General features: G+C 30.1%; 1 protein-coding gene across 1 annotated transcript in view; it reads right to left on the bottom strand.

Annotated features, from left to right (window-relative positions):
- The window catches only part of LOC136031563 (galactosylgalactosylxylosylprotein 3-beta-glucuronosyltransferase S-like), a gene marked incomplete at its 3' end in the record, with an annotated part of 221,092 nt that extends 198,149 nt beyond the window's left edge, over positions 1–22,943 (bottom strand). Inside the window, 1 exon segment of the mRNA XM_065711232.1 lies at positions 22,814–22,943. Coding sequence (XP_065567304.1) covers positions 22,814–22,822 — 9 coding nt within the window.
- Positions 22,944–24,953: the final 2,010 nt, after the last annotated feature.

A 24,953-nucleotide genomic window follows, 5' to 3' on the forward strand; every position in this document is an offset into this window, starting at 1 on the left:
GGTATGATTAACATATATTCATCCTTCACTGAACTTGAAGAATGACAACTGTAATAATATCTCCCAGAAAGTGATTAATATATATTCAACCTTCACTGAATAAGAGGAATGACCACCTTAGTAAACCATTTTATTTGATTTCAAATTGGACTAATAGAAATTGAGGCATTATATTAAACTTTACTTGACAGCACATATTAGAATAGGCATAGTGTAATTGCTTGTATCATCATGTTCATGGGAATGAGCACTTATATAAACACTTTTTAGGGAGAAATTATAATAATTCACGTCTAATCACCAATGGTTCCCTAATACCCCTCTCCTAACTTTTTCCCCTCCACTTTTGAACTTAGAATTTTTTTTAACTTTAAAATTTGTTTCTGACTTAAAAATTATTTCAACATTGTTTGGGACTTTAAGATTACATTAAATATACTTAATAACAAAAGAAGTTCACTTGTAATATTTTCGAAATACGAAATTTAGATGATATATATATGTAAGTTGTGATTTTACTATTAGAAAAATCATGTTTATACTGACACTGTCTTTTTTTTACTTGTTTTTCTTTTTACTTAGAAATTTTTCAACTTTTTTTTCGTGTCTTAAGAGACAGGTAAATTTAACAAGAACAGAGACAATGAAATGAGACTTGAATCAATTTAACCTCTAAAAGTACCAAAATCAAAGGCAATGAAATGAGTGTTTGAATCAATTTGATCAGTTAAAGTACAAGGGAGAATGTAAATAAAGTGTTGTTGAAACCGTTAGATGGTTAGAAGTAGCAGGTAGAATGAACATGAAAGGGTGTTATCAATCAATATGATTAGTAAAAGTACCAAGAACTATGAAAAGAAAAGAGGGTCTGAATCAGTCTGATCTGTAAAAGAAATAAAAACAGAGATAAGGAAATACGATTTGAATCAATTCGACCACTAAAAGTACCAACAGCAAAGATAGTGAAATGACTATCTGAATCGACCATTAAAAGTAGCAACAAGAATGAAAATGAAAGTAATTTGATTCGATTTGACAAGTAAAAGTACCAAGAACCATTAAAATAGGAGATAAGGCAATGACAATGAGAGTTGAATCGATTTGACCACTAAAAGTACCAAAAACAGAGAAAATGCAGTTAGTATTTGAATCTATTTGATCAGTTAAAGTATCAAGAAACCTTTTGAAATTTTTTTACGGGAACTTAACAATTGTTTCAACTTTTTTTTTTTTAACCTTTTGTTTTGAAAAGTTTTGAACCTTTGTTTCGGGAACTTAGAAATTGTTTCAACTTTATTTATATGTCTTAAGATAATATTAAATTTACTTATAACAAAAAAAAAATCACTGTTGACATCTTTGAAATACAAAAAGAAGATGATATGTATATATGTTAGTTGTGATTTTCAATATTAGAAAAATAATATTTATTTTCTTTTTTTACCTTTTTTTACTTAGAAACTTTTTCAACTCTTTTTTCATGTCTTAAAAGACAGAAAATGCGTGAGAAACAGAGACAATGGAATCAGATTTGAATCGATTTGACCACTAAAGGTACCAACAGGAGAAGGATTGAAATGAGTCTTTGAATCAATTTGATTAGTTAAAGTACTAAGAGTAACGGAAATGAAAGGGTGTTGGAAAAGATGGATTGTTAAAAGTAGCAAAAAGAATGAAAATGAAAGGGCGATAGGAATTGATTTGATAAATAATAGTAGCATGAACCATGAAAATAAACAAGGGTTATAATCAGTTTGTGAAAAAATCAAAAACAAAGAGACAAATAATGAGATTTCACTCGATTTGACCAAAAAATGTACCAAAAACCAAAATAATGCAATGAAAATTTGAATCGATCATTAAAAATTGCAAAAATAATGAATATGAAAGAGTGATTTAAATCGATTTGACCAGTAAAAGAACCATGAACCATGAATATAAAAAGGGGTTTTAATCAGTTTGATCAATACGTTTTTCAAGAAGAGATACAATGAAATAAGATTTGAATTCGTGTAACCAATAAAAATAACAAAAATAGAAACAATGAAATCAGTGTTTGAATCAATTTGACCACTAAAAGTACCAAGAAGTGAAAGTGAAAAAAGTTTTAATCGGTTTTAAACAGTAAAAGCACAAATAGTAGTGAAAATGAAACGATATTTCATTCGGTTTTGTTTGTAAATATTCCAAGAACCATAACAATAAAAGGAAATTCAAATTAATTTTTATTGTGAAAGTACCAAGAAAAGTGGAAATGAAACTTTTTTGTGCTTGGCTTTATCGGTAAAAGTACCAAGAATCCTGAAAATGAAAGGGGATCTTAATCAATTTGATCTGTAAAAGTACCAATAACAATGAAAATGACACAGAATCTGAATAGGTTTGACCAATAAAAGTATTAAGAATAGGGACAATGAAACAAGATTTGTTTCGATTCGACCAGTAAAAGTAGCAACAGCAAAGACAATGAAATGATAATTTGAATCAATTCGATCAGTTAAAGTACCAAGAACAATAAAAATGAAATAGGGTTGGAATAGATTGTCGGTTTTGGTCTGTAAAAGTACAAAGAATATTGATTGTGAAGCAGGATTTGAATCAGTTTTGTATTTATAAGAGCCAAAAACCATGAAAATGAAATAAAATTATAATCAATATGATCTGTTAAAGTACCAAGAACAATGAAAATGAAATGGGATTTGAATTGTTTTTATCTTTATGAGTAACTAAGAACTTTGAAAATGACAGGGGATTTTAATTGATTTGATCTGTAAAAGTACCAAAAAACAATGAGAATAAAATTAGATTTGAATAGGTTTGACAAGTAAAAGTATTTACAACAGAGAAAACCAAATGACAGTTGATTATATTTGACAACTAAAAGTAGAAACAGCACAGACAATCAAATCAGTATTTGAATCAATTTAATCACTTTGATCAGAACCTTGACAGTGAAAGGGGACAATAAAATAACAATAAAATGGGCTAAGAACAATAAAAATGAAACGGTATTTGAATAGATTTGACCAGCATAAGTATGAAAAACAGAGATAATAAAATTTGATTTGTATGAATTATAGCTCTAGAAGTGAAAATAGCAGAGACAATGAAATTAGTATTTGAATTAAGTTGATCAGTTAAAGTTCCAAGAAAAATGTAAATGAAATGGGGTGAAAACAGATTGATCATTAAAAGTAGCAAAAAGAAAGAAAACGAAAGGGTGATTTGAATTGTTTAAAGCAGTAAAATATCAAGAACCATTTAAATACGAGGTTTTAATCATTTTGACCTGTAAAAGAATCATGAACAGAGATAATGAAATGAGAGTTGAATCGATTTGACCTCTAAAATAACCAACAAAAGAGACAATGAAATGAGTGTTCGAATAAATTTTGTCAGACAATGTGTCAAGAGCAATAAAAATGAAATGGGGTTCCAACAGATTGATCATTAAAAGTAGCAAATAGAATGAAAATGAATTTAAAGAAATTTGGTTTTAAATAGATTTCATCTGTAAAAGTATATAAGACAGAAACAATGAAATGGGTTTTGGACCATTTTGACCAACTAAAAGTATCAACAATAGAGACAATAGAACAGTAGAAGTACCCTGACGAGTAAAAATTAAACGGGATTGGAATCAGTTTTAAATATAAAAGTGACAAGAGCTATTAAAGGGAAAGGGGATTTTAATCGATGTAAACTGGAAAAGTGCCAAGAACAGTGAAAGTGAGACGAGACTTGAATAGCTTTTACCAGTAAAAGTTTAAAGAACAGAAGAAATAATTTGAGATTTGAACCAATTTAAACTGTATAAGTGTTAACAGCAGAGACAACGAAATGAGTATTTAAATAAATTTGACTATTAAAAGTATCAAGAACTGTGAAAATAAAAGGGGTTCTAATCGATTTTCATCTGTAAAATTACCAAGAACAGTGAAAATGAAACGGGATTTGAATCTGTTTTCAACGTAAAAGTGATAGAAGCTATGGAAATGAAAAGAGATTCTAATCGATCTAATATGGAAAATTACCAAGAACAATGAAAGTGAAATAGGACTTGAATAGCTTTGACCAGTAATAGTTTCAAAAACAATGAAATGAGATTTGAATCCATTTAAAATGTTAAAATACTAACAACAAAGAAAATAAAATGAGTATTTGAATCAATTTGACCAGTTGAAGTACCAAGAACAAGAAAAAATAAATTGGGTCAAAACAGATTGATCATTAAAAGTCGCAAGAAGAATTAGAATTAAAGGTTGATTTGAATTTATTTTACCAGTAAATTTACCTAGGACCAGGAAAAGAAAAAGAATTTTTGCATCAGTTTGATCTCTAAAAGAATAAAAAAAAAGATGCATTGAAATGAAATCTGAATCATTTTGACAAATAAAAATACCAACAATAGAGACAATATAACGAGTTTTTGAATCAATTAGAACAGGAAAATTACAAACTACAGAAAACCAAGTACCCACAGCCAACCTACAACAGCCCTTGTACCTACAGCCCACATGTCACCCCAAGGGTACATGCACCCAACATGATTCTAAGGTAGGCTCGTTCGGGTTCAGCAAGCGTGCCCACATGTTTGAATCGAGTAAAATCACATTGGATGCAAGTGCCTAGGGCTTGCATGTTGGCTTCAGTTACCAGGGTATTGGTGGGTTGACTGCCGGTATCTGGGTTGCGGTAGGTGGAACTTTTATCGGTCAAAGCCATTTAAATCTCCTCTTATTGTCTCTGTTCTTGATACTTCTGAGATCAAACTGATTAAAACCCCCTAACATTTTAATGGTTTTTGGTACTTTTACTGGTCAAAAAGATTCAAACCACCCTTTAATTTTTATTAATCCTGCTCACTTTTAATTGCCAATCTGTTTCAACTCCATTTCATTATCATTGTTCTTGGAACTTTAACTAATCGAATTGATTCAAATACTAATTTCATTGTCTCTGCTGTTTATACTTTTGGCGGTCTAACCTCTTAAAATCCAGTTTCATTTTCATTGTTTCTGGTACTTTTACAGATCAAATCGATAAGAATATCCTTTCACTGTCAGGGTTCGTGGTACTTTTACTGAGAAAAGCAATTCCAACCCTCTTTTAATATCATTGCTCATGGTACTTTTACAAATCGAATCGATTAAAATCCCCTTTCATTCTTATGTTAACACATTTATATATAAAACTTATTCAAATCTGTTTTTTTTTTCAATGTGTCTTGTGGTTTTACAGATCAAAACCGACAATACATTTCAACTCCATTTAATTCTTATTGTTCCTGGTACTTTAACTGATCAAATTAATTCAAATGTTCTATCTCTGCTGTTGGTAATTTTAGTGGTCAAATCAATTCAAATCTCTTTTCATTGTCTCTATTCTTAATACTTTTACTGGTCTAACTTATTAGATCCCGTGTTATTTGTATATTTACAGGTCAAATCTATTAAAATCCACTTTCATTTTCAAGTTTATTAGTACTTTTACTGGTCAAACCGATTCAAAATCCCCCTTGTCTTTTTATTATATTTGATACTTTGAATGATCAATCTGTTTCATCCTCATTTAATTTTCATTATTCTTGATACTCTAAATGATCAAATTGATTCAAATACTCATTTCATTGTCTTTGTTGTTGGCACTCTTAGTGGTTAAATCTATTAAAGTCTAATTTCGTTGTCTCTGTTCGTGATACTTTTACCTATCAAAATGATTAAGAACCCCTCTAATTTTAATGCTTTATGGTACTTTTACTAGTCAAATCAATTCAAATCAACCTTTCATTTTCATTTTTCTTGCTACTTTTCATGATCATTCTTGTTCAACTATATTTAAATTTTATTGTTCTTGGTACTTTAACTCATTAAATTGATTCAAATATTCATTTCATTGTCTCTGCTGTTTGTACTTTAAGTGGTAAAATCAATACAAATTTCATTTTATTGTCAAACCTGTTTAAATTTCGTTTCATTTTCATTGCTTTTGGTACTTTTACGGATCAAATCAATGAAAATATTTTTTCATGTTCATGGTTCGTGGGACTTTTCAAATCAAACTGATTCGAAGCTCGCTCCATTTTCACTGTGCGTAGTACTTATACAGATCAAATCCAAAAATCTGTTTCAAGCCCATTTGATTTTCATTTCTCTTGATACTTTGACTTATCAGTCAAATGCCGCTCCAGTTACAGCATCACTACTACCATTTAAGGTAAAAAAATGAAATTATGTTAACTAAATGATAGAATAAGACGAAATGAGAAAAAAGAAAAGGGTTAACCATGTGAATTTACTTTGGAAATTTCATTAGTTGAATTGCCATGTAAGCCTAAAAATTTGCAAATACTTTGCCTTATGACTTGAGCCTCGGAAAAAGACATGAAAAGAGCCTCTTCAGGCATAACAGACCGGACAAAATATATATACATGACATAAAAAGAATTTCTTAGGAAACTAATCTGAGCAAAGCTCAAAAATACCGAAAATTAAGGTTATTAGTGGAGTTTGCAGCTGTATTAACAGACTGCATTGGAAAAACGAAAAACCTAAAATACTTGTAAAAAAACAGACAAATAAAACAATTTCCCATAAGTTACGTGGCAAGAAATTAAGAAAGAAATGGACCTAATATTTTATTTAGTGGTCATAGAACGATCAAACTCAAAATATGCAGGACCACTCTAATTTGTTTCGATAACTAATGGGTCCATTTGATTATGCGAGACAACAGACAACTGACTACTAATTCCAAATCAGACCTTTATCTTATACTGAGAATGGGAAAAAAATGGAGTCAGTAGGCTCAATAAAATATAAATTGAATTCAGACTTAAGAAGAGGAAGGTGGCTATTAAGAATATATATAGAAGATTTGTCAAAAATGTCTTTTATTTTACTGTTTAGGTTATACCAGTTTAGGTATATGCCCTTTGGACTAAAACGGACCACAGTTACTTTTTAGTGACTAGTAGATTGTACCTACAAATTGTCAACGTATACAAGTTTTTACCTAGATGATTTTATAGTTTTTTCAAACTTGTTTGAAAACATGAAAAATGAAAAAACTACGTTTGACAACAAAATTTTGGCATTATTTCTATTAAACTCTGAATGAGGCAAAGAGAGGGAGTTTTGCATCTCACTGAGACGATCTGTTTTGGTTTTATTCGAATCTGTCATGGCTCTAATGTCTTCAATGTTTTCCACCAAGTTGGTTTCAATTGAATTAAATGGAACTTCGACTCAGTGGAATTCATGGTGAAGAACTTTAAGTAAAGAGCAAACTGACCCTTTTGTAACCCCACCCTAAATACAAAATTTTCATATCAGTTTATACATTAGAAGAATTAATTTTTATTCCGGTTCCAAAAAGATAACAATTAAGTTTAGGATTACCCATCAAATGCTGATATCCTGAGAAAATTGTCCTGATTTTGAATAAGAGAGAAAAAACCTAAAAGTCAAGCCTTGCCAATGAAAATCATATCATTAGATTCGGCTTTTAAGAGAACTCTACTGTAAAGGTTTCAAGCTTTTATCTACAAAACATGGAATTTTAAATATTTTGCCGATTTATTCGTTTTTTCTTATGATTTATTCTATGGAACCCAAGTTCCTTTAAGATTTGAAGTGGGCTCAGTTGAACAGAAATCAAAAGTCCTAATACCTTGTTTAGGTAATGGGGGGCAACTAGCCTCGCTCATGTGCCCTCTAATTTTCTGGGAAATTCTTTCGAAATTTTTAGAGAGCTGTTTAAGTCAACATAGCAGAAACGTCAAACAACTCTGTCGTTAAGAAAGACATATCCACCGAGAGACCTCAGAGAAAAAAAAAGATGCCTGGTTTTCTCATGGCCCATATATAGTGTTTGTGTATAGTGTTGTGAAAAATTCACATGATTTCCTAGGTAAGGATATTTCAATTTCTTTACATTTTCGAGATGTTTCACATTCTTTCGAAATTTTGAGGGAGGGGTTTGAGTCAACATTTTGGAAAAATCAAACAACTCTGTTGTTATGAAAGATAACAATCGAGAGACCTCAGAGAAACAAAAACATAGATGGCTAGTTTTCTCACCGCTCGTGTATAATGTTTGTAATTGAAAAACACACATGATTTCCCAGGAAAGTATATTTCACTTTGGGTTTTTTTCACAAGCAAAACTTACCTTTGGGAAAAGAGTTTTCGTGGATATATTTCCAGGGTAATCATAAACGGGGATGGGAGGGAATGGGATTTTCTTATATGAATTGAAAAACGTTCAAAAGAATAATTTTTTTTTCACCGAAAGTAAAGATCAGCATTAAAACTAAACAGAAATTGTTCTGTGCATGAGGTTGGCTGTAACAGAGATAATTAAATGATATTTGAATTGATTTGACCACTAAAAGTACTAACAACAGCAGTTTGATCAGTTTGAAAACCATGAGCAAAAAAATGAAATGGGATTTTAATCCATTTGATTGATGCTTAAAGAACACAAGAATAATGAAATGAATTCGTATTTGAATAGGTTCAAAGAATAACAGTACCAAGGAGAGTGAAAATTAAAGGGGATTTGAAGCGATTTGGTCAATAAAAGTACATGAAGGGGGCGCAGCATTTTCTAGCATTATTTAAAAAAACAATGAAAAAATAAACATGAAAAAGTTTTTCAGCTGAAAGTAAGAAGTAGCATTAAAACTTAGAACGAACAGAAAATATTACGTATATAACGGGTCCAACTCCTCCTATTACCTCACTCTACGTTAAAGTATTTTTAGTAATTTCAACTATTTATTCTACGGCCTTTGTGATTCAGGGAACAAAATTTAAGCTTTAGTGTAAAGAGCGAGGCATTGACGAGTGGGCAAACCGTCTCATATACGTAATAAAAACATATGAATATAGAAGTTTGTTACGTAAGCTAATTCGTAAGTTACGTATATCTTTTACTAATGAAAACATTCGTAAAAAACTAAAAGTTCTAGTTCCCTTTTTAAGTAGCCCAAAAATTTAAGGGCAATTGGTCCTCCTCCTCTCTCCTTTTTTCTCATAATCATTCGATGAAAACTATGGGAAAGCCATTTAGCCAAATAAATAAATATGCAAATTTCGCTTTAACTATTCATCTGCGGAGAACCGAAATCAAAACAAGGATAACTAAAAAACGTTCAGAAATTTAATAAACAAACTAGTTTTTTTTAACTGAAAGTAAGGAGCGACATAAAAACTTAAAACGAACCGAAATTACCCCTTATATGAAAGGGGCTATTCCCTCTTAAACGTCATGCTCTTTACGCTAAAGTTTTTACTGTTTTAAATAGTAGAGTTGAGAGAAAGAGTCAAACTTTAGTGTAAAGAGCGGGGTGTTAAAGAAGGAACAGCCCCTTTCATATACGGAGTAATTTCTGTTCGTCTTAAGTTTTAATGTCGCTCCTTACTTTCAGTTAAAAAAAACTTGTTTTTTTTTATTTAATCTTTCTAAAAGATCTAAAATGCCAACTCCTAGTGCAAAAACTCTCTTCTAAGAATCTTAAAAATTACCTTTTAGTGTTAAATCCTACGTTTGTCTCCTCTTTCCAGCTTTTAAGTATTATTTTTCAACAGCCAATGGTTCTTATTGCCCCCTAAACAGTTCTAGCCTTCTTCTTTTGTTAGCATTGGTATTACTATTTTTTAATTTAATTGTTTACTGTGGGCTAAAATTGAATAAATAAAATTATTAGGTATATAAAAGTATGAATTAATGAAAATATTTGTATATATTAGTATTTGTAATGTTTCTTTTATCTGAAATATTTGTTTATTACGAGCAAAAGATTGTTCTATCTTAAATCACAACTATACCTTCAGGAATTGGTATAAGAACTAGACCTTCTAGATTTAAAGATAATCATCAATAAAGGAAACACATAATTAATTTAATTTTCATTGAATCATTTCATCTTTTTTAATAAAATATATTATTTAAAAAACTTTTCACTGAATTGAGTATTTACCTTGTCCCAGTTAAATTGGCAGCCTCTTTCACAACAAATCAATCTAATAATATAAATACCAAATTCCTTATACCAACTCTCTCCTCACTTTTGGAGAGATAATCCAGGGCAAGACATAAATTCCATCGACTACAAGGGTAATTATTGATCTAAGGTTAATAATTTTTATTATTATTATATCCTTCCTTCTGTCTCCCCATTCAAACTTTTACATTTTCTTCTCTCTCTCTCATTTCCTAGCATCGTTATATATTAAATTGCTGGTACCCCAGAAGAAATAGATATAAGGAATATGCTTTGTTGGAAAAAAGGTAATGATCAATAAAAGAAATAAAGAAAGAAAATTGAATTGGCATACCCCTAATCTAAATGAAAGCATATTACCAGGAAACCTAATACAACAGCTTATGAGGAGAATGCTAGTTCTACCAATAATCTGATTTGAACAGGAAGTGTTTTTAATGTTTTATTTGTATGCCGTAAAATATATTTTGATATCCTTTTGAACACATTCCATCCTTCCAAATTTGTGTAATTCCTTCTGTGGAGTTTTTGTAAATTCTTGGAAAATATTAGCTAGAACAACTCAATATTAAAGGCTGGATTGCACTGACAGTTTCATTGCTATCCATTTTCCATTTGATGTTTATCATTCAAATTTTAAAATGTTCATAGATTTCATGAAATATTTTTAGGGGGACCATTACAATATCTATGATATCAGAGAAGGGGGGCTGCCTCTTTACTCTGGCTATGAGAGAGAAAACCAGAATATTTTGATGCATGGGGAAGGACACCAGGACGTATTAACACCTTAGGACATATTTAGGGACGACAGTTAGGTCTGTAGGTAATACAAAGCCAGACCGGTGTGTGGTAATACTATTTAAAGTTCCAGACAAAAATGACAAGTTTAGTACTTTTAAATGGCAATAGTAAGAAATTGAAGTAGCATGATGAAGAAATTGGACATTGAAATGTTGACATTTTCTAGAATAGTTTAATTTTGACACAAAAATCTTTCTGTAATCTAAATTCAAAATATATAAAAAACAGTTTTCTGTATTTAAGATTAAAAAATAAACTATTATAAGAATGGGGAGAATATATGAAGGAGAATGTCTTTTTTTGAAGGAATAAAACAGGCATTAATAAAGTAGGTAGCCGTAGCCCCCTGTAAAACATTGACAGTTAAAAGTTGTTTCATAGATTCGGTAAAATTGTGTACCTATCAGCAGCAAATGTCAATATCTAAATCTTTACCATAAATAAATGTTGAAAAATAGTATCAAAAACAATGCTAGTAATTTTAAGAACATTCGAAAGATTGTCATGTATTTTAGGGAAAAGAGTAGAAATTTGTTGTTTTTCTCTACTAGTGCACATAAAAAGGAAAAAGGGACTATTCGAAACACAAATTTTATAACTTTACCATTGAAATTCCGTCACCGTAGGTCTTAGTATAGAATTGAAGAACAAAACCTTCTTAAATGAGAAAAAAAGAGTATTTCCAATTTCACCTTTTTTGTTAAAATGACATTTCATTGGTTTTTCCCGCTGCCATCCCCTTCGCATAATTAAAAAAAAATAAATTTTGAAAATATACACATTAAAATCAATGGTAAACAGTTTGTACTAATGAGTTCAAATGTAATATAAAATATTGCAAAGTAGTCCCTGACCTTTGGTTAAGAATCATACAAAAAGTTTTGCCTCTAAAACTAAGACGGAATATTGAATTTATATCCTTATGATTTGAGAAATGGGAATTTTCTACATCAAAATAGTTTGCTGCTATTAAAATAAAAAGTTGAAAATAATTATAAAGATGGAAAAAGATATAAAATACAATGTCGTTTGACACATAAATGTATATTTAGTAGTGATGGTTAAACATTTGGCCCCTTCAAAGAGCTATGAAGGTAAAATTTCAATTGTTAGGCTCAATATAATATTATATATATATGACTAGAAAAGCATTAAGTGGTAACCAGTACTATTTCAAACTGAGAAAAAATAGAAATTTGGTTTTCTTTTTCATAATTGAACATAAGATAAATTACTTTAAACAAAAATTTAATAATTTTCCACTAAAGTTAATTGAATACAAATCTCATTTGAATGTCACGAGCTAATTTGAATGTCACAAGTGAAAATGGAGTTTAGGTGTCACTTTCCATTTTTTGGAAAAAACAGGGTATTTTAAAGTTTGTTTCATTATTGTACACACAAATCATACTACTCCAAACGGAAATTTCATAATTTAACAAATAAAAATGAGTTACAATGAATATTAAATAAGAAATAAAAAAAAAAATTACCTCGACTGAGACAAAGAGCGTTTTTTGTTCAATTTTACCCTTTTTTACTCAAACAGCGGAGGTTCTAAGGTTATCACTCCAGCTCCTCTCCTCTTTTCATATTCAAACAAAGATTAAGAAAACATGAATCATACTAGCCTTCAAAATTGACTTTAAGACAAGGACTATAACAATGTATGTTAATTTGAAACTTGTATCAGTTTGTGCTAACGAATCAAAATTTAATAAACTATGCATGGAGTGATTTTTTTATGTAACCTGTTTTTATGTAAAAACAGGCTTTTCTTGCCATAGCACAATAAGCACATAAAAAGCTTTTAGTAATCATTTCACACTAATACACTACGCTTTTTGGTTAAGGTTAAGATATGAGAAGAAATGAAACAATGAATTTTTTGGCACAGAGCCTCCCAAGGATGTTCCTTTAGAATATTTTTTAATTATGATTTCCTTCAAAAGAAAGTGCATTGTAGTAAATAAATATATTAGTTAGAAAGTAAATAAAATGCTACACAAAGCTAATTATATGCTGATTTTATGTTTTTGTAAACATTTTAAAAAATTTATTTTTGCCAAAATTTTACTGAAATAGATTTTATATGCTGGTCTAGTTAATAATTTTATTTGAATAATTTTTTTTTAATTGAAATTATGGCGTATTTTAACTACAGTACTATACCTGGAGGCAATTGAGATAAACCTATTTTACATAAGGCGCATGTGGAAGAAGATTTTACCTTGCAGACGTTGAAATTTCTAATCTCTGCTAGACACAGGAAAATTCTAATCTTGAAAAAGACTATAAGTAATACATGAAAAAGCAAAGATACCTCGATATGGCTTGTAGTGACCAAAGCCTTTTTACTGGTAAGGATATTAAGTTGAAACTTAGAGAAAATTCTTTAGATGCTGTTTACTTAGTAAACTTTTTCTATCTGTGTCCCGATTTTAAAGTGATTTTTCTGGTTATTTTAAGTTCGAATTATTAATTGACTTTATTGATACTTAAGTTTAGTTTGCCTCATTTTTTGTGTTGGAAAATTTCTTTTTCACAAATTTTTCCAATGATGCTCTTCAAGATCCCTTCCTCTGTTGCTGATTAACAAACCCGATAAATTTTCACCAGGCCTTACCTCTCGAAGGGTAGCTTTAAATTTGACAAATACTATATATTTTTGGAGTCATCGTATATCTAAACCATTTCAATGTGTTTATTGTTATTAAAATTTTATAATTTTCATCAGTGTTTACCCATTTCACTCCTAGATTACGTAAAGCTAAATTTTCATTTCCACGATATATTTTATATAATAAAACAAATCTATAAGATCTTAGAAAAAGACTCAAACAAAAACCATCAAGTTTGCACTACCTTTTCTGTTGAGGATTCATTTGAAACATGATGAATTTTTTTAATGTGTAAACACCACAGAATCCAATACTTTATATGTGTGTATTTTTTCTTTTTTCTAGGTGTTCGGCTTTCCTTCTTTCACACTTTCGGTTACAAACATCCCATATTAATCTTAGCTTAAAGTTCATCCCCATGAGAAATGAATGTATCTCACTCCCCATAAGTTCTGGTGGCAAAATTATAGTATTCACTTTACTGAAAACAATCGTAAATGTTCCAATTACTCATTATATCGGAAAACCCTCATAGCAAAATTCATGAACAAAAATACAACAAATAAATTTGGGCTGACAGTTTAATAATCATTTACTGATATATCTTCATTAAGGTTTAAATTATTTTGGATTTATTAAAGTTCAGCAAGTGGAAACCTATAAAATGTCCTTTGTTTTCAGTATAATGCGAATTATTTATGGTCTTCAGAAGGCAAGACGGTTAAAACACAACTCATTTTAGTTTCTGCTTTTATCATATCTCATAATTATATTTTTACTGGAACTTCTGTTCGTTTTGGGTGTTTTTTATTTACTGATTGTTGTTTTTTGGTAGTATTGTGCTTGGAAAATTAAGGATTTTATTTTTAAGAATTTTGACTTAATATTATTATTATTTATTAAACTTTTTATTTTTCTTAGCAAAACTTATTTCACAGGATTTTTTTCTAAAAATTAATTTTTAATCTTTTATTTATTGACATAGTCCTTTTCATTGCAAAAGGAAAGAATAATTTAAATCTTTTTGTTTTTTCAAACAATTAATGCTACCAAACCCTAGTCAGAGATTGACAGGGATCAATAGTAAACAAAGATGTTAAGAACATATTTTTGATATTATTAGATACAGCAAAAATATTGGCTTATCACGCGCATACCAATAAAGTTAATTATGTTTAATGGTATCCATGAAAAGAAACGAGTCTGAGAAAATCTATCTGATTTTCTAAGAAGGAGGGGAATATTTGCTTAAAAGTGAAGGAACCTAGATACAAATAACAGCTTCCGAATCAAAATTTCAAGCCTCTACATACAAAATGTGTAATTTTGAATTTGTTGCAACAAGAATAATAAAAATAGAGACAACATGCACAAAATACCCTATAGTTAATTCAAAATTTCTGTGAACATAGCCCTGGTCATTTAATCATCTTTCTTTTTATTCCTTTATAAATCCAACAAAAATACATCAAATAAATTTGGGCTGACAGTTTAATAATCATTTACTGATATATCTTCATTAAGGTTTAGATTATTTTGGATTTATTAAAGTTCAGCGAGTGGAAACCTATAAAATGTCCTTTGTTTTCAGTATAATGCGAATTATTTATGGTCTTCAGAAGGCAAGACGGTTAAAACACAACTCATTTTAGTTTCTGCTTGTATCATATCTCATAATTATATTTTTACCGTAACTTCTGTTCGTTTTGGGTGTTTTTTATTTACTGATTGTTGTTTTTTGGTAGTATTGTGCTTGGAAAATTAAGGATTTTATTTTTAAGAATTTTGACTTAATATTATTATTATTTATTAAACTTTTTATTTTTCTTAGCAAAACTTATTTCACAGGATTTTTTTCTAAAAATTAATTTTTAATCTTTTATTTATTGACATAGTCCTTTTCATTGCAAAAGGAAAGAATAATTTAAATCTTTTTGTTTTTTCAAACAGTTAATGCTACCAAACCCTAGTCAGAGATTGACAGGGATCAATAGTAAACAAAGATGTTAAGAACATATTTTTGATATTATTAGATACAGCAAAAACATTGGCTTATCACGCGCATACCAATAAAGTTAATTATGTTTAATGGTATCCATGAAAAGAAACGAGTCTGAGAAAATCTATCTGATTTTCTAAGAAGGAGGGGAATACTTGCTGAAAAATGAAGGAACCTAGATACACATAACAGCTTCCGAATCAAAATTTCAAGCCTCCACATACAAAATGTGTAATTTTGAATTTGCGGCAACAAGAATAATAAAAATATTGACAACATGCACAAAATACCCTATAGTTAATTCAAAATTTCTGTGAACATAGCCCTGGTCATTTAATCATCTTTCTTTTTATTCCTTTATAAATCCAACATAATAACCTTCATCTTTCTCACTTTTCCCCCTTTGGACAAATAGTATACCCATAGTAAATTTGTTTCAGTTAAACTCTTCCCTTAATATTTTTATACCAAGGGGATAATGATTATGTACTCCACCTCCCACAGCCTTCAACGAAAGAACTCTAAGGTATTCTATTTTTTCTCTGGTTAAATATAGCATTTGTTATATGGAAAGAAGGGCTGTTTCACATTTGGTGTTGAAAAGACCAAAAAAATCTCTTTCAAAATAAAAAACACTGTCATAAACAATGGTCAAATTGTATTTATTACAATCAATACTCTGAGGACTTTTGGGGGCTGACATCCCCAACACTCCCAGAGACACAATCAACAAAATTTTTGATTATGCTGAACAACATTGCTATTTGAAAAATTTTCTGTATGCGTCTGGAGAAATAATAAAATTTAATTGGAAAATACTTGCCTCCCAATTTCCTTTGAATTTTACAAGAGTGTTCTGACACTTCCTCTCCTTTAATTTCCAATCAAATAAGGTCCATTAAATTTATTATTGTTTTCTCCGTGATAATCCTTGTATACACTTTTGAAAAATTTCATGCTAATACAATTTTTCTCATTTAATTGAAGCCCCAAACCCTTGAAACTTTCCCTAAGAGCTTCACCTTAGTACTTTTAGCCTCATTTGTCTCAGAAATCGTAGTAATTAATAAACGTAGGGCCCAAGTGGAAAAATAGTGCCTGAAGTAATTAATATACACAGAGTGACTTTAATTTTAAAATCCGTTGCAACGTAGCCAGGAAGTTCCAATTTAATAATCTAAGCCGTTTTTGAAGTACTGCCACTACACCCTTTGGACAGTCAACATAATCATAGTTCGTTTTCATTTAGTCTACTATCCAACGAAACATATCCTTTAAAGCTTCACCTAAATATCATTATATTGAATATTGGAAATAGTATTTACAGGTGTAGAGGTACCATTAACGTTAGTAGTATTGTTCAAATAGCACCTTCTGTAATATTGCTTGCGTCCTTGATATACAAGTGATGGAATCACTCCTGAGGAAAAATTATGTAATTCATTCTTGTTAAATTGGGTTACAAATACAATTTTACTCATTTGAATTACTTTTTAAAGTTAAAGCTCAAAATAAATTTCATCAAACTGGTAATGTCGACTGATATTCTATGTAAGCCAAAGAATCCCAGGATTTCAATTTTTCAATAATATTCTTGATATGTTCTGGTTTTATCAGTTGCTTGTCATTCTGGCTGCCGTTTATATATTAACCACATATCGTATACTTATTTGTTCTTTATTTTTTTGCTTACTGTTACTTGGGACCTCTTAAAATACGCTCCGTTTAGTTTTTTAAGGATAAATTCAATGATGTGTTGATTAGTAAAACTTAAGCTTTAAAATTTAAAAACTACTAAGATTATTAAAGATCTAAGGTCTTTGGATCTTCTAAATATGTAAATTAAAATATGAACTGTAATGTTTTAAAATTTGGATAGTCTCCTGAATTGTCTCTAAGTCGTCAAATTTTAGAAGTGTAAGGCTTGAAAGGTCAGAAAGAAAAATTTCTTTTTGAAAAAATATATTACGAAAAGAGAAATTACCATTGCAACAGTACAAACACATTGAAAAAAAAGAAAAAAGAGATAGAAGGAGAAAAGGAAGACTGTTTTCCTAAATTAGTGATTAATATAGACATGCACTTGAACGAGGCCTTAACCCTACTCATCCATACAATCACATAGGTCGAACAGCTTATCCATAAAAATCAACTATAAAGAATAATCCCTGGACAGGCAGTCATGTCGTCAATAAGTATAAGTCGTCATTTACCAAACAATAAAACAATACAGACAAATAATTCAGAAGCAACAACCCAACACAAGGGCTCATCATAGAATATACTTGCCTATAGGGTTTCGGCACTTTAAATTCTCTAAACAGTCAAGTGTTGTACCTACCACAGAATATCCATGACATCCCCATGTCAGGTATCACCCCCAAAATACATGCCTATGAAAAAAAAAAAACAGCAAATGTAGAACAACCAAGTAACACCAAATCAAGCTTATCCTGTTAATATATTCCTCTTTTTAGCAGCATTAGGTATACTAAATGTGATAAATATTACCAGATCACAAATATGAACTCTTTGTAAAAAACCTGAATGAACAAAACAATTATAGAATCCATCATTACCATGTGGCAATTTTTTTAAAACCGCTATTAGAAACACACTTCAAAATAGATGGCGCTTCATCAACTTTTCGCGAACCTCCGAAATTAGTTGAAAATTTCTCTAAGTATTTCCAGATAATTCCTTTGGTATTTATTTAAAAGTTCATTATAATGAAAACTAAATTTGTAAATTGGCAAGTTAATTTATTTGCAGAAAAAACTCAATCAATTTTTGGCTAAAGATTTTAAATCTATTTTTAAAATCAATATAATTACTACAAATCCTTGCATAACGAAGTAACTGTGATAAAAACATCGAATACGTGATATTTGAGTGTATATTACTTTCAGCGAATGGGAAACTAATCACTTCAAAATCAAAATCATCCGTTTTATTATACATTTTAAAACTTAATTTATTATTATCAGAAATATTAATAATTAAATCTAAGAAATGATATTCAAGACCAGCGCCATGGTTAGGTTCAAGAGTAAGTTCTGATGTATATATATAACTTCTTCCCTGTTTTCCAGAAACCACGCAGAGCCACTTATTGTTCATGTTCTCTTTTTTTTCCCTCGACGCCTACAGGTCACAACCGACATCAGATCTGGGTATACGAAGACTCATTCGACGCGGAATTTTCCGAGTAAGTGCCCATGAAAGTTTCGTCGGAAAATCTTAACCCCCCGATTTTCTAGCTTAGAAAAACCCATTTTCCCATAAGAGCCCATGTTAATTTTTGCAATTCTTAAAAGTTATTTAAAAGTTATATTTATACACAAGCAGGTATTTAGCTCAGTCGGTAGAGCGTGGGACTTTTAATAATCCTAAAGTCCAGGGTTCAAGTCCCTTATCGGGCGGTTTTTTTCACAAGATCAAAATAATTGTGTATAATTTTGATAACACCTGGACTGCTTATCATTTGAGAGATAACAGAATATTAGCTTGTTATGAGCAAAAGTAACATTTCGGTCATTCTATCTATTTTTTTCAATTTTAAACAATGATTTTAAAGCAGGGGGGTGGGGGGGGGCGGCAGCCACCCGACTTCCTCTCCTAACTCCTTTGCGAGGAGTACAGGAATTATTAAATTACATCCACCATGGATTGTAGAAAAATGTAGAGAAATAATATGAAAAAAAAACTTCGTTTTCTTAAAGAGTTAAAGAGGCTGCGTCCCAAAGTCGAACCTTAAAACGTACAGGAATTAGGAGAGGCAGTTGAGGGGCTGCTGCCCCCCAAACCCCCCGCTTTTAAAGACTTTTGTACAGGTTTTTTGTTGTGGGGGGCTGCTGCCCCCCTAGCCCCCCGCTCTTGGCTTCGGAAAGGCCCTCTTTTAATTAACAAAAAATTGAAATGAATGAATAATGGAATAACTTCGAAAAAAGTTAAGCACAAGAGGACAGGAGAACCATTGCGCCGATACTAGTAATTAGTAACAATGAAGTCCCCCCACAACAAAAAAACTGTACAAAAGAGTCTTTAAAAGCGGGGGTTTGGGGGGCGACAGCCCCCCAACTGCCTCTCCTAATTCCTGTACGTTTTAAGGTTTGACTTTGGGACACAGCCTCTTTAACTCTTTAAGAAAACCAAGTTTTTTTTCATATTATATCTGATATGGAACATTTACCATTATTACAATGTTGATGTATTCACTGGTCAACATGTAGAGGTTCAATTTCTTAAGAAGTTATCATTTTATAAGAAGCTTGTGTGTGAAATGATGTAATCTTCTTGAAAGATGAAGATTTTGAATTGTTGGATAAAAAAAAAATGGTTCTCTTGAAAAGTCAATTTCTAAAGTTCTCAAGCCTAAGAATTTAAAGATCGAATCTGTGAACTTAGTCAAGTTTTTTGGAAGATTAGTCCTTTGAATTAGAGAATTGAAAAGAAAATTCAGAATCTTGAAAGATTAAGATATAGTTATAAGTTAAGACATTAGGCCGTCAAGCTGCATGAACTTATTGACTGACAAATAGGGCTGGTACTATTAAATGTGGTTGGTTTCTCGAAAGATATTGTTTTCGAAGTTGACGAATAGTGAGAAGCTTGAGCTGTCTAGAAAATTATAGACTTCATTTGTCAAGCCTTATGAATTTAAACTCTTAATAATCAGATGCTCTCACATATTGCGGAAAATAAAACAGCTTCGAGTTGTTTTAATGTGAAAGTCTGTGACTTTCACCTTAAAAAGTTTTTCACATGTGAGGTTCACTTTAAAAAAAGTGAACCTATGAAATTTCATAATTTTCTTCAAAGATGAGATCTTTTAGTGGTCAGTTTCTATTTAAAAACACAAAGGTTCTTATGATGTTTGGTATTTTTTTATTTTAAAGTGTCAAATTTATTGTCTGTAAAATGTCAAATTGTGAATTTGTTTGTCTTTAGAGGATATAGTCCAAGTTTTCATGGTCAATAAAATCTAAACTTTAAGCTCAAAAATATGAATACGTAAAATTTTGTGGGTTTTCTATGGATAAATTATGTTGATTTTTAAATATGTAGAATTTTAAGCATAAGAAGTTTGGAATTTAAAAATTGGTGTGATTTTTGACAATATGAAAGCCTTGCGCAGTAACATCATGAATATTTCTGTAAGTTAAAGCTCTTACTTTTTGAATTTTGTAAGTTTAATAAAAAATTATGTTGTTGAATTGTCATATTGTAGAATTTAAGAGTAAGATAAGTCATAAATATTGAATTGGATAGAATTGAAGGAAGATGGTGAAGGCTCTCAGTAAATTTTTTGCTAGTTATTATTAATAGGCGTTACCAGAACTATTTAGATCAAAGAAAAAATGAAATGTAAAGCGATTTGAAAAAAGTTGAAAGAAGCCCGAAATTCTAAGTTCGGAGTAATGGTAAATGAAGCTAAATTATTAATTTAAGATGGAAAGCAGAGAAAAAAAGAAAAAAAAGAGCTTTGGAAGTGGAAATCCCACTGTCCAATGTTTTGCATATACTTAAACTGTAAAATTTTGCAAAAGTAAAAAGGGAATTTTTTATTTATTTTGAATGTAAGAAACCAAATGAGTCTTATTCAATCCTGTAATATCAAAAGAGAATTCTTTGGGGGGCGAAACCCCTTCTTCACAATTGTTGCTGCGCTACCAAAGAAGATCCAAATTAGGCATTTCTTTTAAAAAGCTGAGCTTTACCGCATTGGATGTAAATGAGGCAACGCATTACTGGATATTTTAATACAAATATTAAAATTCTGTATGTTTTAGTTGTCTCATTTTTGTTTTACAAAATACAAAAGAATCCCTGAATGATATGCCCTCCCAAATTTTCTTATTTAGAGTCAAAAGAAAACTCATTAATTCTTAATTCATTACTTCTCTTAATTTCTTAATTTTAGTAAAATTAAGAAATTAAGATGTGAACTAAACACCTCCTTTCTCTTTATCCTTCACAGACGCTAAAATAAAACTTTCTCTATTCCATTGAAATTTAGGAAACTATTATCGAAATTAAGTAACAGTATAATTAACATTCTATTCTTTAGTTTTAAGTCGAAATTTCGTTTGCAATTCGTTTTGATTTCGCCGTTTCTTGTTCCTTCTCCCTTTCTTTATTTGACGTGGAGTAAAATTCATCTTCTGTAATTTTTTCACGTGTCATAAGTACTAAAATAAGTTTTTCTTTCCTACAAATTTTTGTAAGATTCAAGTTTGCAATACTAGCACGTTCCCTCATTCTATGTAAATTTTTCTTCTCTACTAGCCAAAAATTCTTGCAATATTTTCATTTTCAATACAATGTGATTTCTGCTGTATCTTGTTCAATGCCTTTTGCTTTAATGGTTAACAGCTATATATTACCTTTCGTAATTTTAAATATATCTGAGATATTAAAAACGATATAACAACTCCAGGGGAAAATGGTTTAACTTATGCTCTTTAAATATACTCATAAACGTACATATTTATATGTACTCATATAAATTTTCTCTAAAAATAAGGCTCCAATTGAAATTTTTCCAAATTGTGACCTATCTAGATTGTCTCCACACGACAAAAAATCCCATGAACTCAAAAATATATACACACACAAATGTTACTCATTTTATCGATTTCTCATAATAATATAACATAATAGTATCTGACAATACAGAACCAATATAAGAAATATTTTTAGACTAGGCAAATATATAATTTTTCAAAAATCAGTTCATTGATATTTAATTTAGCCAAAGGGACCTAAAAATTGCTGAATAGGTTTAGATTGACAAGAAAAGCATGTCAAGAAACTACCTGGCTTAAATTATTTGAAAAAAATATATTCGCCAGTCTGTTCGTCTTTTGGACCAAAGCAAAACTATACATCAAAAATGCTGTCACTTTGCCGAAATATTTAACCAAAAATACATAAGACTTTTGTCGCGGACAGTCAGAACATACTTCCAGGAATTTGTTGGCTAGGAGGAGAATAATTTAAAGAAAACAGTTGTCTCGCTCAGAGGTCCCTACAAAAATATATCTGAAAAGGCAAAATGATATTATTTTTATGACCGACCAACCTTTCACTTTTAGTCTTGAGGCTAGAGGACCCTAATAAACAAAAGGGAAAAATCTTAATCTACTACGGATGGAGCCTAAAGAGAAAAAAAATTCTTAAGATCCTTTAGCTTGTTTCTTAACATTTTCTGCCCTCAAAGACAAAAATAAAGAATCTATTATTGCCAACTTAAATGAATCCAATCTGTTTTAGAATTACCGTAAATATAGTATCTAATCTAGTTTATGTCATCAATTATTTCATAAGTATTGTGTTGAATAATCTTCAAAGTAAAAAAAAATATAATTATTTTCCTACCTGGAACATCTTTTTTCTTTAATTTGCCAAACAAAACACCAACCGATCAAACCTCTAAATGCCCTCTCTTAAAACCAATTCACACACATAAGAAAATGTATATGAACTAAAGTTAATGTACATAGCCAATATTCTCTGTTTTAAACCGGTTTGAAACTAGTATTTCCCACATATATCTATCTATATACCGTAAAGATGTGAAGTAACACACAAATATATATATATATATATATATATATATATATATATATATATATATATATATATATATATATATATATATATATATATATATATATATATATATATATATATATATATACATATATATATATATATATATATATATATATATATATATATATATATATATTTATATATATATCACTCAGACTGGATTTCTAAAACAAGAACTTGGCAGAATATGGACAGGTGACATCTACTGCAAATTTCGCAATACGACTGGTATTTCCCAATCATGAAGCATTATCCAGTCTCCACTCCCAAGAGACAAAAAAAGAAGTATTTCTCTTTTGGTTTTGAGTTCAAAGGTTCATATGAATCGTTAATAGAATTTTGCCTATAACTAGCTAAAAGAAGCTTTTCAGCTTTTGCTTGTCACAGCAAATAGTTCGACTTGTGATAAGGGTGTTGAATTTAACTTTAAAACTTATAGATGCTTTGAAGAGTCTTAATTTGAAAATTACTAAAGGTGTAAAAACGAGAATATATGTTACATATCCCCTTTTCCGCTGTAGATTGATCTCCTCATCAATCAGATGAATTCCTTTCTTTAAACATTACATTTTTTAATTCTTATTGTCTATAAAAAAAATTATTATAATTCTTTCACCTTATAGTGATTATTTAAAGTTTTATAGATATATGTTCCTACACCTTATATGGATCATGCACCTAACACCTATAAAAATTATATAATGACAGCACTCGACACCAACTGTGATTAAACATGAATACCTGGTTCCAATTGTTTGTTTTTATTTGAATTATATACAATTTTACCTATTATATTTAATTCTCAATTGATCCCAGGTATTTTACAATAAAGTGAAAAAATATAGACAAAAACCACCACTGGTACTTTTAGTTAATTTAAAATTCACTATTTGGCACTTTAATTGTTAACCACTTATTATTTTGGGATATTGTTTCCACACCACTCACAATTTTCGTGTCCTTGCCCTATGTACCGATTGAATTAATATATTCTTTCATAATCATATATATTTCATAGTCTATCAGCTCTAACTGTTTTTTTTTTTGCTTAAAAATTTAGCAATTGTAAAGTCTGTTTTGTTTTTTACGCTTCTACGAGATGGGAAGCGCGGGACCAAGAAAACCTATCCCTAAAAGTTTAAGTACAAAAGTACCGCCGGTACTACGGCTCTTCTGTCCCGTTCCCGCTCTCTTCTGCATTTGTGTTGTTTTAAGCAATATTTACATTGTCTTATAATTAAATCGACTGAGGTAGTATTTAAGACCTTACTTGGCATGTTGATGCATAAGTTATTGAATTAGAGTTTAGGATGTCCTGTTCTAAAACTTCATCTAGTTCTGTGACGTTACTGATGTTGGGTTTCCATATTAATACAGGTTATTAGCTATGGTGTCTTCGTGGGTGTATGGTGGTTTTACCCACCGGCTGGTTATTACGTGTTCTCTAGTCTACGGTGTTTAATTGGAAATATGAAAATGATTGTAGTACAATAGATGGCGCCATTTGAGGTGTCACTTGGGTGATAGCTGTCTGGTTGAATCAGAGGTGTTTTTCGGGCATTTTTCGGAGGTTGATAAACCATGATAGGTGTTTTTCAGTTTTTGACCATGACGTATCGTCGGCCAATGTCAGGGTATGCCAAATTTTGTAATAAGAATTTTCAAGCAAAATCATGTTGTTAACACATAAAATAATACTAACGATACGTAACTAGGAAGCATTATTATAATATAATAATTGAATAGCAGCAATATTATTTAGAATTCAAAGGGAAATCGAATGTATAATACTTCTTAAGGTATATTAGAAGTAATGGAGGTATACAAGGTTATATAGCAAATAAGTATACTCTTATGTGTATTAATCTAATACTATATTTTTATGGTGACATGTAAATATAAA

This window comes from Artemia franciscana, chromosome 9 (genome assembly GCF_032884065.1).
Source record: "Artemia franciscana chromosome 9, ASM3288406v1, whole genome shotgun sequence".
Taxonomy (NCBI): Eukaryota; Metazoa; Arthropoda; class Branchiopoda; order Anostraca; family Artemiidae; genus Artemia; species Artemia franciscana.